The sequence below is a fragment of the Carassius auratus genome, chromosome 20, assembly GCF_003368295.1.
Source record: "Carassius auratus strain Wakin chromosome 20, ASM336829v1, whole genome shotgun sequence".
Lineage (NCBI taxonomy): Eukaryota > Metazoa > Chordata > Actinopteri > Cypriniformes > Cyprinidae > Carassius > Carassius auratus.
The window spans coordinates 889,752-907,213 of NC_039262.1; the positions used below are offsets into that span (position 1 = coordinate 889,752).

At 35.2% G+C, this 17,462-nt stretch overlaps 2 protein-coding genes across 3 annotated transcripts; both read right to left on the reverse strand.

The window, feature by feature from the left end:
* Positions 1 to 1,470: 1,470 nt before the first annotated feature.
* Positions 1,471 to 7,685, reverse strand: LOC113120463 (saccharopine dehydrogenase-like oxidoreductase). Its single transcript, XM_026290288.1, has 12 exons — positions 7,193 to 7,685; positions 6,272 to 6,381; positions 5,989 to 6,069; positions 5,393 to 5,522; positions 4,905 to 4,954; positions 4,550 to 4,680; positions 4,260 to 4,377; positions 3,079 to 3,198; positions 2,881 to 2,937; positions 2,653 to 2,764; positions 2,488 to 2,569; positions 1,471 to 1,846 (listed from the first exon to the last, which is right to left on the reverse strand). Exons 1-12 carry the CDS (start codon positions 7,389 to 7,391, stop codon positions 1,747 to 1,749), a joined length of 1,290 nt encoding a protein of 429 aa, XP_026146073.1. The 5' UTR covers positions 7,392 to 7,685; the 3' UTR covers positions 1,471 to 1,746.
* A 1,707-nt stretch (positions 7,686 to 9,392) lies between these two features.
* On the reverse strand, positions 9,393 to 17,128 carry LOC113120464 (consortin-like). Of its 2 annotated transcripts, none has more exons than XM_026290289.1 (10): positions 16,945 to 17,128; positions 14,834 to 15,067; positions 14,276 to 14,385; positions 12,982 to 13,012; positions 12,268 to 12,354; positions 11,652 to 11,775; positions 11,484 to 11,505; positions 11,106 to 11,402; positions 9,817 to 9,940; positions 9,393 to 9,714 (listed from the first exon to the last, which is right to left on the reverse strand). In XM_026290289.1, the coding sequence occupies exons 2-10, from the start codon at positions 15,063 to 15,065 to the stop codon at positions 9,503 to 9,505; spliced, it is 1,239 nt and encodes a 412-aa protein (XP_026146074.1). In that variant the 5' UTR covers positions 15,066 to 15,067; positions 16,945 to 17,128; the 3' UTR covers positions 9,393 to 9,502. The 2 variants fall into 2 exon arrangements, with proteins under 2 accessions (XP_026146074.1, XP_026146075.1); XM_026290290.1 differs by lacking the exon at positions 16,945 to 17,128 and adding an exon at positions 15,415 to 15,912.
* Positions 17,129 to 17,462: the final 334 nt, after the last annotated feature.

Sequence of the window (17,462 nt, forward strand, 5' to 3'; positions counted from 1 at the left end):
AAGTATTAGAAGTTCTTGTAAATTGATGAAGCCTAACCACCTGCGCTTATTTAAAGACACAGTTCACCTAAAATAAAAATTGTGTCATCGTTTACTCATCCTCAAGTTGTTCCAAACCTGTACGAATTTCTTTTTTTCTGTTGAACACACACACACACACGCACATAAATATATATTATATAAAAAAATACTATGGAAGTCAATGGCTACCAGCAACTGTTTGGTTACCATCAGTCTTTAAAATATCTTCTTTTATGTTCACCAGAAGAAATAAACTCGTACAGGGTTATAACAATTTGAGGGAGAGGAAATGAAAGTGTTTTAAGGTGAACTATCCCTTTAAGACTTTTTAGTTTAAAAAATACTTCCTGATTAGAACACATGCATATATATATATATATATATATATATATATATATATATATATATATATCTATATAAAACATGGTACTGCATATATCATTTCTTTTATAATTCACCCTCAATGCATGTAAGCAAAATCTGTGATTACAACACACTCTACTGTTGCCTCCTCTTTAGTCAAGTGTGACAATACACATTAAAACAAGTGCCATCACAGCATCTCTTTATTTCCTGTGAGACTGCGTCATACTAACTCAACCCGCTTCAACCCTGGCCTGAATCTTTAAGTCCCCGTTCTTCATCCACTGCGACCCCCAGCCACCTCTCTTCTTTCCCTTAAAAAGATCTATTCATTGCCTTTTCTAATCTTCCCAAACAACGTCTACCCCTCTCAAACCAAATGACCTTTCCTGTCATCTCCACATAAATAATCGGCAGATGTGGAAATAGAAAAAGGAGACCCCTAGTGGCGGAGTCCTGTCAAAAGCATGTAGGGACAGAGATTAAAAGCCAAATTCACAAATGTTAAGATCTCTCTTTATTCTGCAAAAATTTAATAAATATAGATTTGTAACAGACAAACTGTATCAGGAAAGGGATACTAGTGTCATTTAATGTGACTTAAGTGTCCAAAAGTTTTAACGAACTTAACCGCTAACGTTTTAGATTTTATCACAAGTTAAAATTGCAGAAAATTGAGGCAATACAAAAATGCTAAAATATGCTTAAAGACAAATCTGACCATGATAAGGGAAAGACTATTGAGTCATTTATTTCTAACAAAGCTGTGTTATAGGCTCATTCAATGCACTGTATATAGGTGTGTGTGTGTTTGTAACATTGAGAATGTTGTATAGGCTCATCCCTTCATTTATGTGTATTTATGATGTGCATCGTGATGGATATATAGATTTTTATTAGGTAAATAAAAAATTCTCTGAATTATAGTATTTCCCATTAATTTCCTATGGGGTGCCCACTAAGGAAAAAATATGTGTGTGTGTGTGTGTGTGTGTGTGTGTGTGTGTGTATATATATATATATATATATATATATATATATATATATATATATATATATATATATATAGATATAGATATAATTATTTATTTTATTTTTTTCCACTTAACTTTGCTGTACCGAGTAATTTTATTTTGTGTGTGTGAGTTTAGCTGGCATAATTAGTAGAAGCAGTTAAGTCTTGTACCGCTCAGATTAAAGGAAACTATAAAAATAAAAGATTTTGCCCAAATTTTTCCCAGAGGATGCTTGAGGGTTGATGAATCTCAAAAAAGTAAAGACATACAACACATTCGACTATATTTATATAATAAAAGAGATCAGCTAGGCTGATTGAATCTGAGAAAGTAAGAGGACTCCTGTCTATTGTCCGTTCTTCAGTGAGAATTGGACTCCGTGTTTGTTCAGACGGTCGATTAGGGTGGTTCTTGCAAACGCTGACCCTGGAGTGTACACACCACCCCTGTGAGGACCAATAAAAGGATGTTGCATGAGACAGCATGTCATACATGCTACACAAATAACACTGAGTATTCACGGCATCAATCTTTAAATTTCACTCTAACATTTGCAGTGTCTTAAAAAAAATGAAGATCAGGGCTGCGATTCCCAAAACCTTTTACCTTAAGCTGTACCTTAACGCTAACATGTGTGTCCCGAAACGTTCTTAGTTTATTATACTTTCAGTAAGTCATACTTTCATAATGTTGGTCTGGACCACTCTTAGCTATACCTTATAATTGTGGACAGTTCACATTTCTTTACATGTCAGTCTATATGAATGTAGGAAATATATGAAAGCTCAAAAGAACGGCATTTACTTGAAATAGAATTCCTTGGTAACCCTATAAATGTCTTTACAGTCACTTAATCAATTTAATGCATCCTTGTTGAATAAAATCATTAAGAAAAATCTTACTGACGACCACAAACTTGAACAATAGTGTATATGCAATTTGGAATTGTAGTTTATTTACTTTGTTTAACTAACAGAGAATATTATTTATTTTTTATTTTTTAAGAATTGCCCATATCTGTTTTTTTAATTCCACAGGACCAGTATTAAGAATCATCTATATATTATGTTGCGGTCATTTTACTCACTTATTCGGGAGACAGTGATCTTCATTAAGCAGTGTAATAGCTGCCTGCACCATGGTAATCGGTGTTGCGATGTATCCTGGCTCTGCAAAATATAGCAGTAGTGACCATATCTAAGTATTTGGGGTGAATATTTTGAGTCGGATCAAATAGAGAGCAGGACAATACCTGGTCCTGTTACTTCAGTGCTGATTTTGGCATTTGGTTTGCCCTGAGAGGGGTCATGACCAGACGTGTAGCCCTCCCCCATGAACCTCAAGCTGAAAGAGGTTCCATCCATCTGGAATAAGACAAGAATTAACTTAACTTTAACTTCGGCAACATAACCGAGGGCTGTGTATGACAGATGTTAGCATTTCATATTGTGTTTTAGACATTTCAGTGCATCTTTTGTACCTGCTTTCTTGTTGGTCCCGTCTTGGAGAACAAACCAAATGAGAAAAATTCTGGAAACTAATTGAAACACACACACACACACATTTGAGTTGAAATTCATGAGTTTATGTAAGCTTCTTGATGTTCTGCGGTATGAATGAGAGTTTTGTCCATTAAATTTTCAACAGTAATGCAATGACTTTTAAAATGGTACTGGACCTCAGTAAGCAATCCCCTGCCAAGACTAAATTTGACCATGAACCAGAAGACGACACCTGCAAAGAGGGTCTTCAGCACGGAGAAGAGACCACCAATACCTACATATGCCATATACTGAACCTGAGGACAAGAGCAAAGAGGAACCAATTCAAAACTGCTGGCAACAACAACAAAGTGAGTAAGACATTGAAATGCACACATTTGTGACACTTGTGTTAAATTAATAACACATACTTTTTGGTCCACAGTAAAACATCAATCAAAAATGACCATATTGACATCATCCAGTACACTGTGGTCATTGCTATGGAGATGAAAGAGCAGTACGATTAATCACAAAGACTGTGAATCATCCCCTGCTCTTTCCATGTGGGCTTTCAGTGCACTATCACAGTAATCATGCTCGCACAAGACAGAGCGAAAAGAAATGTAATTAAAACTGCTAAGAGGCATAATGGTGTTTGGAAAGCAAGGGAAGAAGCTGTCAAAGACTGCCTTTTTAAGAGGAAACAGAACAGGGTAGTCAAGAACCCATTAGATCTTCTTTGAAAGAGCAGTTTAAGAAAAATGAATACTGGGTTTCTGCAGCGCTGGGATAAAATTATTCTGCTAATAAAAACTGACTGGCATGGTCCACATAACATAAATTTTGACTTGTATTAGTCGCATTGCTATAAATGGCAAATTAGGGAAAAGGATAACATTAATAAAGAGAAAAGAAAAAAATTAAATATACCAAAATAGATATTATATATAATTATGTTTTAAGTTTTTATTCATATTTATAAATATTTAAATGTTCAGCCATGAGAAATTTACAATATTTAGATAACTGATATATACAATTTGAGATTTTCACAATAAACCAAAAGTAAAAATGTAAACCAAAATGTTTTCATTTATTAATAAAAAAATTGTTATATATAAATAAATATACATAAACTGTAAAAAACTAAATAAAATGTAATATATAAAATAAATATGAATGTGTATATATATATATATATATATATATATATATATATATACATATATACATACACACACACACACATACATGTATAAAATAAAATAAATATAAAACATATATTACTGTGAGTAATAATTTATTTAAAAATGATTATTGTTGTGCCAGAAGTGTGTGTGATTGTGTGATTTGTTTTGCCAGTCTATAGACTCACAGGGCTGTGTTTATGTTCCTCGTGCATATAGCGCTGAGTCCGTCGCACCACAGATGGATCTGAGCCCATGAAGGGAATGGCATACTGCTCAATCTCCTTACTGAAGAACAGAGCTCCCCTGGGTACACCAAAATAGCAAGCAAATGAACACGAGTAAAGATTTCCATCCTGAGAACTATTCTCCTTCACTCCTCTGGGAGTCAGCTGCTATATAAAGCAGACAACTCATGATTAAGATAGTATTAATGGGATGTAATGCTGAGAATGATTTTATAAATACTTTAAATCACCTCTTTTTAATTCTAGCGCCAACAGCTGGCAGAGGTTTATGCCCAAACTTCCTCCTTATTCTTCTGAGAGTGGCACTGTCTGCAAAGCCAAAGATGGCAGACTGCCACGTTGCATCATGGCCACATCCTCCCTGATGAAGAAGACAAGACAGCTGAACAAAAGCCAAGACATCAACTACTTTATTGTGGACACAAACAGTCTGCTAAAGCTCTCTTCATACTCGATTAAAACAGCAGGAAATATGATAACTTAAACTTAGATCAAACCAACCTTTAAGAGCTCATACTCAACAAGTCAATCAAATTCCTGTGGACCCTTAAAACAGATCTGCAAACATGAGGAGTTGTTGCTCACCTCAGGTCCTGTGTTGATGGCTAAGAAGCTCTCCACAGCAGTGAGCGTTCCTGTGAAAGCCAGGCAGAGGAGTGGTCAGGCATCTGCTGCTCTGCAGGCACGTTTGCCCACAGCAGCGCTTCAAAGGCCAACGACAGACACTCGCATCCTGTAAGCACTGAGCGCCTTTGCCTTTTTCAGTAATATGCCCAACTAATTGGGATGAGATTAAAGATCTGACTGCACAAGAGCCATTGATGCAAAGGTCAAAGGGCACACACAGGGTAAATATCACAGTAATGTACTGTATGCATGTTTTACCATTAGGACACTGATGCACAACACACCTCTAAACCTGTTAAGTCAGGATCAGATTTTTTCTCTAATACACTGAAGTTTCCCTGCTCTCTCTCTCTCTCTCTATATATATATATAAATCAATAATTTTAATAATAATAATACATTAACAAAAAATGTATTAAAAAATAAATCACAGACATGCAACCCACCTCTGAATTGATCCTGTGTATAAAGGATGCCCATATCTGCTGGAATTGAATCAAACCCACAGCTTCCAATGATATACACACCCTTCTCCTGAGCGTTACTGTGGTACTTCAGCTGTATCCCCTCTAAAAACTAAAAAAAACAAATCAAGGATCCAAAATATTTTTCAGGTGTCAGGTTTTATAGTCATTATATTCAGCAAGGATGCGTTCAATTAACATAAAAGATTTTCATTTCGAATAAATGCTTTTCTTTTGAACCTTCTATTCATTAAAGGATCCTGAAAAGATGCACCAAGGTTTCCAAAAAATATTAAGTAGCACATCATTGAAAATAATAAGAAATATTTCTCAAGCACCAAATCAGCATATTAGAATGATTTTTGAAAGATCATGTGAAAGACTGGAGTAACAACTGCTGAAAATTATGCTTTGCCATCACATGAATAAATACAATGTAAACATTTTCTATTAACATTAAAATAGAAAACAGTTTGTCTAAATTATATACTTTCAACCTTACAGACTCCAAACTTTTCAATGGTATGTTTTTCAAAAGTAGATTATTAAAAAAATTGTTAGATGGAAACATTAGCTACCTGCGGTTCTCCACAGATATCAATGCAGTGTGCCCCATTCTCAATGCAGGCCTTCACCACCGGCTCTCCGTAGAATCTGTACTGTTGAGAGAAGACACCTCAGCACCACGCCATTTCACAGTCAACAGTTCTCTCAGAATAACACAACTCCATAATCCATTTATCTTTTTTTTCTTTCATAGAGCTATCGTTGGCCTATGGGTGCACTGGGACAGGTGTGACTGCATAGATGTGTAAATTGACCCCTTCCTGTGCTTTTTTACAATAGTCTTTGTGGACTTACTGGTCCCACGCAGTTGAGCACAATGATTCCTTGTTTGCACATGATGGCCAACGACTCTGGCTCGGCTACATCTGCTACAATAACCTCCACACACTTCAGCTCTGGTTTACCTGCAGAAAAATGACAAATGGATCTTTGTTCTCTAACAGCTCAAAATGCTGCAAATAAATTATACAATTTTATGTAATGCATAGATAGATAGATAGATAGATAGATAGATAGATAGATAGATAGATAGATAGATAGATAGATAGATAGATAGATAGATCACTGTATCACTTTACTCTTTAAACTATTGCATAGCTTTAAAATCCTCGATTATCAGTACAGCCTATTCCAGATGATGATGGGATTGTCCAAACCTTATGGCTTTAATCAACAATATTCTCAAACCCTGTAATCCCATCCCATAATCTCAACAGACAAAATCTGCTGAAGCTCATATAATACTATGAGCTGACTGCATGTCTAGCCTTAACTGTATGGCAATTCATTCTATACCCAATACAAACTATGACCTCTCATAAATAACATATGTGCATTGTAATTCTTTGTTGCTTTGTCCCAAAGAAAAAACAGGGGCACTAACACGATGGTCCTAGAGAATAAAAACATAGTCTTAATAATAATAATAATATCATAGAAAAATAACAATAATTAATTTTATTTTAATAATATAAACATTTTTAAAGATATAAAAAGTTTGTAATTTTTTGCAATATATATATATATATATATATATATATATATATATATATATATATATATATATATATATATATATATCGCACTTGACACTATTTCTGTTCTATATGTTCAATAATTCAGTACATTTATATTATATGTGGCATGGACACTTTAATGTAAAGTACAATAACAAAAAACTTCCAAGTCCAAAGGTATATACAGTCAAACACGTACGCAGAGCGTCAGCTGCCTGAACGAGTGTTTTCTCCAGTCGGTCGCGGTTTCGTCCGGCTACAGCCCATTGTAACGTCCCTCCTGGGCCCTCGTTACACATCCGTGAAACCTCCTCCACAACAAACTGGCCGGTAAAACCGCTCGCTCCGAACACTATGATATGGTACGGTCTTTTGCTTGACGTTGTGAGCGTCGCCATTGTTGTGTGTTGATCCGCGTGCGAGGCAAACACAGACGAGGTAAGAGCGACTGCTGCGGCTCCACTGCTGTCAGTGTACAGTGTGCGTGCAAAATACACACGTTTAGTGCATCAGATTGTGTTTCTGATAAATGTAGCTCAACCATAAATAATCCAACTGTTTGTGGGTGAAGATTCCAGAAACTGTCACACATTGAAGAAGAGAGACATCTCGTGCTGGAAAGGAGATATTACTACAACAGTAACACAGAGGGTGTTTTTCTGAACATTAACATATAATATGAGAGCAAACATATGTATATACCTAGCAATAAATTACATTTAAATGTGAGTTGATAAATTGTAAGATCACAGCTTGTTAGTGACTGAATTAACACTGTTTTGACACATTTTACAGTTTAACACAATTTTATATTTATGAATAATTTTTTATTACAAATTATTAATGAATGAATTTATTGTTAATGTTTCAGACCTTTGGGCCCCACTGTATGTGACGATTCACATATTAAAAATGATGTAATTAAGCAATTTAAATTATTTCCATACATACTTTACATTACAACTTCATGTTCAAATTCAATAATATTGTTCAGTTGGCAAGGCAATCGTGATAATGAAATTGACTCTTGATAAAGGCTTGTGTCACTATAATATTTTTTTGCTCTGTGCATCTTAAAGCTTTTACTGTCAGAGAAGTTGTTATTGGATTCTGAAATGAAATTAGCTATGAGTAAGTCTGTGGGTTTCCAAAGAGAAATGCTCCTACTTCACCATAGGTTTTATTATGTGTGCCAATTCCATTTACTGCTGCATCATTCAGAGGACTAGTCCAATATTATTAAGGACAGAGATACAGCATAAACCACTTTCTAAATATAAAAAACGCATTTCTAGTCATAAAGAGATTATGTATACTACTTGGGAAAGAAAAAAGTACATACTGTACAATGAAACATGTTTCTGGTTCTGAATATTCCACAAATATTCCACAAAAACTCACTCACTTTGACTGCTGAACACAAATAATAATTGTAATTAAAACTGATGAACTGCCTTCTTTTATACTGTACAATTATAAAATTTTATATTTTGTAACTGCTGACTAAGTGTTGGAGCAACGATTTACTGACATCAAGTCAGAACAATCAATCATCATTATTATTCAGCCAGTTTATGTTCTCTGTTAATAATAAAGCCATTTTGGTTAGTTAGTTAAAATTATATTATTATTATATATTAAGTTAATATCCCACAGTTAAAGCAATAATGCACCCAGAAATAAATATGTACTCACTCTCAGGCCATTCAAAAAGTAGATGAGTTTATCTATATAATTCATCATCAAGATGTTTTTAACTTCAAACAGTTGCTTCCGGTTAAAATTTAAGTTGTTTATCAATAATATTGCTTTCTTGGTTAATATTTGTTTGTTTCTTATAAATGTAGCTTTTTACACATCAAGATGCATTGGAGTCGTCCAAATTTCTTGTGGATTATTGTGATGTTTTTATCAGCTGTTTGGACATTCTGATGGCACCCATTCACTTGATGATACATTAGTGAGCAAGTGATGCAATGCTACATTTCTCCAAATCTGTTCTGATGAAGAAACAAACTCATCTACATCTCGGATGGCCTTAAGATAAGTAAATTATGAGCCAGTTCTCATTTTTGAACTATTCCTTCAACATACACCAATTTATGCTTATTTTTGTTGATACTGTATGCATTTCAATGATTATAGCACCAATGAAAGATAGCGTATTTGGAATATAGTGTCTTGGAGTACTAAAATGTAAAAAAAAAAACAATATCACTGGCTCTATAGGCAGTCATTTCAATGCTTGTATAGTTACTGATTCAAAGAATGGCAGTGGTACAGTATATTAAGATTATCTGTAATAAGTGGTATATAAGGATTATCTGTAATGACCTGTTTTTGAACCAATATTAAATACATTATACAAATGTATTTTTTCATTAATAGGAAGCACTGTGTGAATCACTAAAGCAACATTTATTAAGGCCAGTCTGGTAATGTGCGTTAGTGCATATTATCTCAAGAGGAATACTGTTGTTAATGCAAGTTCCACTGCATGAAACAGCTGCTATGATGCATCAGTAGAGAGCCACTGTGCGAGAGCTTCCACTCCTCGTCGTACAGGTCCAAAGTAAAAGTCCACGTTTTGCGAGAAGTCAGCGCACACGTTTGAGTACGCCTCTCCAACGAGACAATAAAGCGCAGTCCCACCCGTGCTGATCACCACAGTAACCAGACACAGGACGAGAAGGATCAGGCAAGAGTTTCTGGGCGACTCATCTGTATGCATGAGAAAGATGAGCTTTGATCAGTCTCACATTAATGCAAAACAGAAATCTGAATACATAAAGGCACTGTCTGAATATATGCTTACAATCGTACCTTGATCGAAAGCATTGCCCTGCTCTCTAAAGCGGACCCTGCGTTTAGTTGAGTCTTTTAGCAGTGCAGCTTTCTTTGTTTCTCTCTTCTTTAAAATAGACACTAAGCCATCTGAGGGAATCCTCTACAGAAGTAAAGTATGAAAATGCTTTAAGAAAATAGACTGTACAATATGATGCAGAATTATTTTTAAGAATACATTCATAGCAAAAAATGTAATAACAACCAGTAACCACAAGGGGTCAGTATGTGCAATATCATAATGAAGCAGCCGTACAGTAAGGATGCCTTGGGGGAAAAAAGTACACTTTTTCATAGACATGATATTTGATTTTAACTGCTTTCTTTATGTAATTTCATATATTTTCTAAAATCAAAACAAGTGTACTTATGTAAAGCATGACAAAAGATTAACAAAACAGTGATCTAATAATAATAATAATAATTTAACATCATTACAAAGTGCACTTTTTAAAAGAGTACTTCAGTGTAAGAAAGTCATGAACGTGTACGCGCTTTTTATGTGGACTTTTTATTTCTTATATTTTTTTAAATATACTTTTTTAGGTTTAAAGCACACTATAAGTGCAAATTCAATTCATTTCAGCACACTTTTTTCACAAAGGACAGTTGACCTAATAATGAAAACCCTGCATTTTTACATGTTTGTTTTTTAATGTGGCTATTATTTTTGTTGTTGTTGTTGCTTTTCCAAGTCAAATCAGAGGCCAAAAGAAAATTGCCAAGTCTTCAAATCACTATAAAATAATAATGTACAACAAACAAAAAAATAATGTAATGCACATGTCGTGTGTGTTGATAAAAAAAAAAAAAGTCCAGAACTCTTCACACACTCGCAGTGTGTGTCGGACGCAGCTCTGGAAAAGGTTTATGCAGCTGGACTGTTATTTAAGACGACCACACCCAATAGCTTTGGGAAACCATACACTCCCTGAACGCTTCTTTATAAAATTCCTGCAGATGGCTGCCATAAAGCTGCGGATGACATCACGCTATTTTGCTTTCACAAAGCCGAGAAACCCTGTGGCTAAGAAATGTGGCCTGAGAATTGGAAGAAAGTCCCACTTGACCTTTTACAAAGTCATAAAAATTCAATTTGAGAACCCAGATTAATACATCGCATACTTAGGCCCTGAGGAATACAAATCGTTCAGTAAGCGGATGGTTTGGAAAGACTGCATCAGACGGATGGTGTCTCAGCATGCTTAGTTTTTCTAAGGGCAGATGGTAATATGTAAGAGATTAACATCGCTCCTACAGCGTCTTACCTCTTCTACCTGAATAAGGCTGGCCGGCTCATCCACAGGAACCTGGCCGTCGACGACTGTGTCATCCTGCAGCTCCTCATTCCAGAACTCATCCTCCTCAAGACCTTCCTCGTCCTCCTCCTCCTCCTCCTCATTCACTTCACAGTCCTCTTCTGGCTCCTGTTCAGCTTCTGGCCATGAGCAGTCCTCCGCCCGGTTCTCTCTCTGGGATGAGTTCACTGAAGCGTGTTCTTGTTTTGATCTTCTGTGTTTTGAAACAAGAGCTGGGCTGTTGTGTAGTTTTATGTCGTCCATGTTCTGCAGTAACAGACTGCTTTAATCAGACTCACAAAAACTTCAACCGCATAGGTGGCTGACAAAACAAGTATAATATTTTACCTTTTCCAAAGAGAGGTTAGGTCTGAAAAAGGAGAAGTAGATTTGGTCAAATTCAATTTTCTGTGTAATATAATATGCCCATCTAAATATTTAATTTATGTTAGTATGTATATATGAATGAATGTATGCTATTATTATTATATACTACTTGCTTGCACACTGTCTCACCTCTGGTGTGTTTTGCAGATATGACTCAACAGTTCCATATGCTCTCTCTCTCTCTCTCTGTCAGTTCCATTAGAGTTTAAAGGAGAGTTATTTTCAGTTAAGATGCTGATTTTCCTCTGGGACTCTGAAACCAAACATACCTGTAAGGATGCTAGTCTTTGAATCATTTTGACTGTGTCTCATATTCTCCCATGCATTTACCTTCTAGTAGAATATGTGAAAGCAATCTAAAAACATACATGCTAGTCTCTTAGTTCCTAATCCTTGTACTAAAAAAAGCTACAGATATGTGACATTCTTCAGGTTTGCCAGTTAATCAGATAAGAAGGGAGAGTCAGTGATGCTGGTTAAGTAACAGAGTCACATGTGGTCTGGGCAATGAAGTGCAGTTGTGAAATGAGCAGTTTCCTGAGCTCAAACCATTCTACTTCTGTTAACTAATGAAGGATGAAACTAGCAATTGTCCTATTTACAGTACAAAAGGAGTCTCATCCTTACAAGATAAAACAATGCTTCAGGAAAATCCCTCACATGTAAATAGTGTAACCTCCTCTGGTTATATATATATATATATATATATATATATATATTATCCATAATCATATGGCTTCCTTACCCCATTTCTCTTGTATGGAGGCCAGATTAGACAGCAGTCTTTCATGATACAGCTTCTCCAGATGAAGAAACTCCACTGCCCACTGATCTGAAATGCTCTATGCTTAAAGAAACCATCACTTAAAAGTGTGTGTATATACATCAACCCCCTCCCCCCCATATATATATATATATATATATATATATATATATATATATATATATATATATATATATATATATATATATACATTAAATTGACCAGTTGCTAAATATTTCCATTTCAAATAAATGCTGCTCTTTTGAACTTTCTATCCATCAAATAATTAAAAACAAAACAAAAAAAATTGTATCATGTTTTCCACAAAAATATTAAGTAGCACAATTTGAAACAAGAAATGTTTATTGAGAACCAAATCAGAATGATTTCTGAAGGATTATGTGACACAATAATGCAACCTTGGTGAACATAAGAGACTTAAAAAAAAAAGAAAAAAAGGAAGACCATGTGATGACAATTATAAAATAAATATTTTTTTCACTGTTTCAAATTACTTAAAAATCTATCAACATCCTTCCTTTTGCAAGTCAACATGTTCAGACACACCCTAATGAGACTCTTGATTACGCTTGCACTGGTCGCTATGACAGCAGCAGCATCAACAGGGATCATTATTGACAGTAAAGGAAAGTCAGAGACGAAACAGGAGGACGATTTACATTCAAAAAAGGATACAGTCCTTTTCAAGGAAGTAGCCCTCCGCTATCTGTAATGGAAGGAAAATAACAGCAAGTAAAATATTACATCTCCTTACCACATTTATCTTCCAAACACTCTCAGCTGGTCGATCAAAGTCTATTTCCTGTTAGACCTGGATCCAGAGTCTTGATTTCATTAGTTGCAGTGAAGAGCATCTTTAAAAGGATGGAACTGCTGAACATGTGAACGGGTGAGACTGAGTGTGAACGAGGAGTCACGTGCAAGAAAGAACTGCTCTATCTTTCGCATCTAATGAATTCTCTTACATGAATCGTCTATATTTAGTGTAAGACAGGAAAATTAATTGTTTTCTACTGTACTCTTGATGTTATCAAACTAAAATAATCTCATTGAGGAGCAATTTGCTCCCCCTATTATAACTCTACAGGGAGACTGAAAAAACAACTCCAGTGAGAACATTTCGGTAGTTTGTCTTGTTGACAGATCTGATTATAAATGTGCATGGTGTTTAGTTTATAAATGTTGAAGCTTATTTGGATGCTGAAAAATAGTTCATTTTAGTACATGTTTTGGCTGAATTTTGTGAGGCAGTTTAAACAGAAAGTTACTGTAGCTTGTTTCTGACACAGGATAAAAAAATTAAAAAATCATTACTGTTTATCTCGCATTTTTTATCGTAAGCTCAAGATGACTTCACATCTCGTTATTCTCAGTTTACATCTCACAGTATTTTTTTTTTCTGAATTCTGAGTTTACATCCTGAAAATCTTTTCTTTACTGCTATGAAAAAAATAAGGTATTTGCAACTTTTAACTGACATTTCTTTTTCTTGCAACTGAGATTATGTAACAATTCTGACTTTTTATAAAATTGCAACATCTGTTTATGATGATTTATTCATATTCTGACTTTTATATCTCACAATTTTACCAGAAAAAAAGGCCAAATTGGAAAATATAAACTCAAAATTGCATAAGTTTCCTTTAAAAATTGCAAATGACCTTTTTAGTTCCACTCCCGCAGAAAGAGCTTTTATTTCCTTAAAATATCCCAAACAAAAGTAAACCCTGTAGAAATTTGTGTAATTTACTAGTCCACAGAATACACATGAACATTTATCAGATAACAGTATAAACTGCGTCATCCTTCTATTTTATGAACAGTTCTGGGTGTTTCTGATGACGGATGCAGAGTGAAAAAACGCATTTGCTCACTTTTATTAAAAGACAATCGCGTCTTTTCATGCCAGTTTTTGTTTTGGCTATGGCTTTATTTGAGAGTAACCTTTTCAAACTCTCAGTGCACACACCTGGTGTAAGGAATGAGGGAGGAGCATGTGATCATTGTGTTCAACAAGGGACTGCAGTGAAGCCAGAAGAGAAGGACTAGGCCCAGGTGGCACAATCCCAGAGAGACGACCTGTACAGAGAACACACCAGGATGAAAACTTAGGAACACTTCTGAATTTAGTAAATCAGTCAATCCAGTGCTTTTTGAGCACATTTGAACAAGTTTAAGATCAATCATTCTATGAAACTACTGTACCTCATGTGACTAGCTAGTACTTTTAAATGTAACCATAAAGGAATATCCTGCAAAACTGACAATTCTGACAATATTTACTCATTCTTCAGATGCGTGCACAGGGTAAATTGGTTCCCCTTAAACGCCGACTGTAAAGGTCTATATATATATATATGTATATATATATTTTATATATATATATATATATATATACACACACACACCTTTTGTGTTCCAATAAACACAATTCATTACTTTCATTAGGAGGAAATTCAGCTTAAGTATTATTTTATTCATAAAAAATAATATGGCTAACCAAAATATCGCAATATAAACTGCTTACCATGATCTAAAGAGCAGTTATGGCTCTTGATGTTTGTTGGAAAGCTCTCCTCTCTGTTCCCGTTCTCTGAGTCGAGTTTAACCGCTTGCAAGTCCATGATCTCTGCCTCCTGCAGTTTGTTCTGATTCTCATCGGAGGCTGTTAGGTAAGACGTAATGATGTCCTCTGCGGTCTGAGGAACTCTGCTCGTCTCTTTCCATCTTACTGACTTCCTCATCTCGGACTCCTCCATAACTGCAAGGTGATCACAAAGAAGATAGACAGTCATGAAAACGAATCTATATCTCCATCAGAGTTCAAGAGGAAACATTTAAAAGACGTCTTGATGTCTGTTTTTCAAATTCTTTACCCTGCTGTTGCTATCTGCCATCAGTGACAATGCACTGCATTTATCATAAAATGAATCTTTTTCCTCAAAAGAATTCAGAGGGGAAACACAAGTAGGACAGGTTTGGTGTCTCTGGATATTTTTTCAAGCAGATTTTGGGCCTTACTTGCAAACACAGTGTCCTAACAGTGAACAAACACTCACTTCGGTTACTCCAGATCGCAAACTGACAGATGTGTACAAAAACACGAACCAGTTATAGCAGCGATGCATAATTCATGGGATGGGGCTCTTGTCTTTCACTCGGTCCAGGCATTTCGAAGGATGAGCAGTGAAACCAGAGACAGAGAGATGGAAAAAGGGAGGAGTGTGGATGAGTGTCCTCATTATAAATGAAGTGGCAATGGCAGTGTGTTAACAGAACAGGGTGTATGATGAGGAGGAGAGGCTGAAAGAAAAGTCAAGATGTTTCTTGACACATCATGACCACAGCTGGCCTGATCAGTGTCAAGATGAACCCTTATGAAAACTGAACTGTGTGAACATATATACAACAGGGTTAGCAAATAACAAGACATGCTGTGACTGACACTGTACCTAATGCAGCTAGAGGGCAACAGTTAGGTTTGCACAAATTATTTATTTAATATACTAGGCATATACCGATTTTTTTTTATTTTTAAGTCTGTGATGCTCATTAAGGTAGCATTTATTTGATAAAAAATACAGTTCTGTGAACTATTGTAATACTTAAAAAGCTCATTTATTTCTTAGTTTATTTTTATTTATTTTTTGTGGAAAATGTGATGTATATTTTTTTAAAGGATGTTATGATGAATGTAAAGTTCAAAAAAGCATTTTCTTGAAAAAAGTTTTTTTTAACAATGTTTAAGATTAAGTCATTTTAGATTAATTTAATGTAGTTGGCAGCAATTATGTAAATTAACGAACTTCAAATCTAAAACTTTATGCTGTTTATTATTATTATAATATGTGTGTGTGTGTGTGTACACATATTTCAGAAATGTTTATATAATTCCAAGGACCTTGAGGTGCCATAACAATTTTATTTTTATTTTTATTTTTGGTTGTGATGCTTTTATCTAACAGGCCTAGGGTATTTTATTAAAAAAAAAATCTGGAATATCACAGTCACATCTAATAACCACTATTAGAGTGCACTATACCATGAATTAACATTTTTTACATTAATTTGACAGGCAAAGTGATTAGAAGTGATTAGTGATTAGAGCAGTTAAGTTAGATGTCAGGACATGTTTGTTTAACAGCAGTCAGGTTTTCACATGCCATAGGGACAGTTTAATTAAATAATATACTAAATCTAAACCCATTTTTTGAAGAAAAGAAAAGAAAAGAAAAGAGAAGAAAAGAAAAGTTATGTGTTCTCTGCCCCTTTTTGGCCAACTTTGAAACTCGTAGCTTAATGATACACAATTATGGATTCATGAGTCTGCTAAATGACTAAATGTAAATACAAACGGCTTAGAAGCTCAACATCATTAGGTGAATTGGTCATTTTGGTACATTTATATATACCTTACTTCTCCTAAAAATCTAGTTTAGCATACATATAGACTATAGTCTACCTGGCTTGCACCCAAAAAGCCTACACATCATTGAAAATGGTGAAAAGGGCGCGTGCTTTAGTGCCCCGTATCCATTTCACAGCCTCTTGCCCCTTTTCACTGTTTTATTTTCATCAGAACCATTTCAAGACGAAACACAGACACGCGGCTCATTGAAATATCCCTGTTGTACTTACGTTTAGTTTCTGTATTGATGTTACAATGTTCCGCATCTGTAAACGCGTGCACGCGCAGCGTTCATATCTGTTCCCAGTGCTGCTCAAGCAGAGACCCCAGACACCTCTCTGTCGAACACACACTGATCTGAAATCAGTTTTCGATGCCCTGCCTGTCTCTGCATCTGTGCAGTTGTTTACGATCCAAACGGGCGTTTCTTTCAAAGGTTTCGGGCTCGCTGGGCGTTTAGTGCCACCCATCGGTTCAAGTGGGGCACTGACATTGGAAATGTGTTTGGAGAAACATCAAATTCGACATAAATTGTAGCATGTTCGTTTTATAATACACGAATTCCTTTCAAATGTCAGTTTTTATTTACCCAAGGAATGTATGATTAATATAACTGCATAAAAATATTATAGTAAATACACTAGGCCTATATATTATATAGCCTATGATACTGCAATATTTAGTCTTGTAGCCTATAAGGCTAGGCCTGTGTTTTTATAACCTACCTTATACTACTTGCATTTTAAAT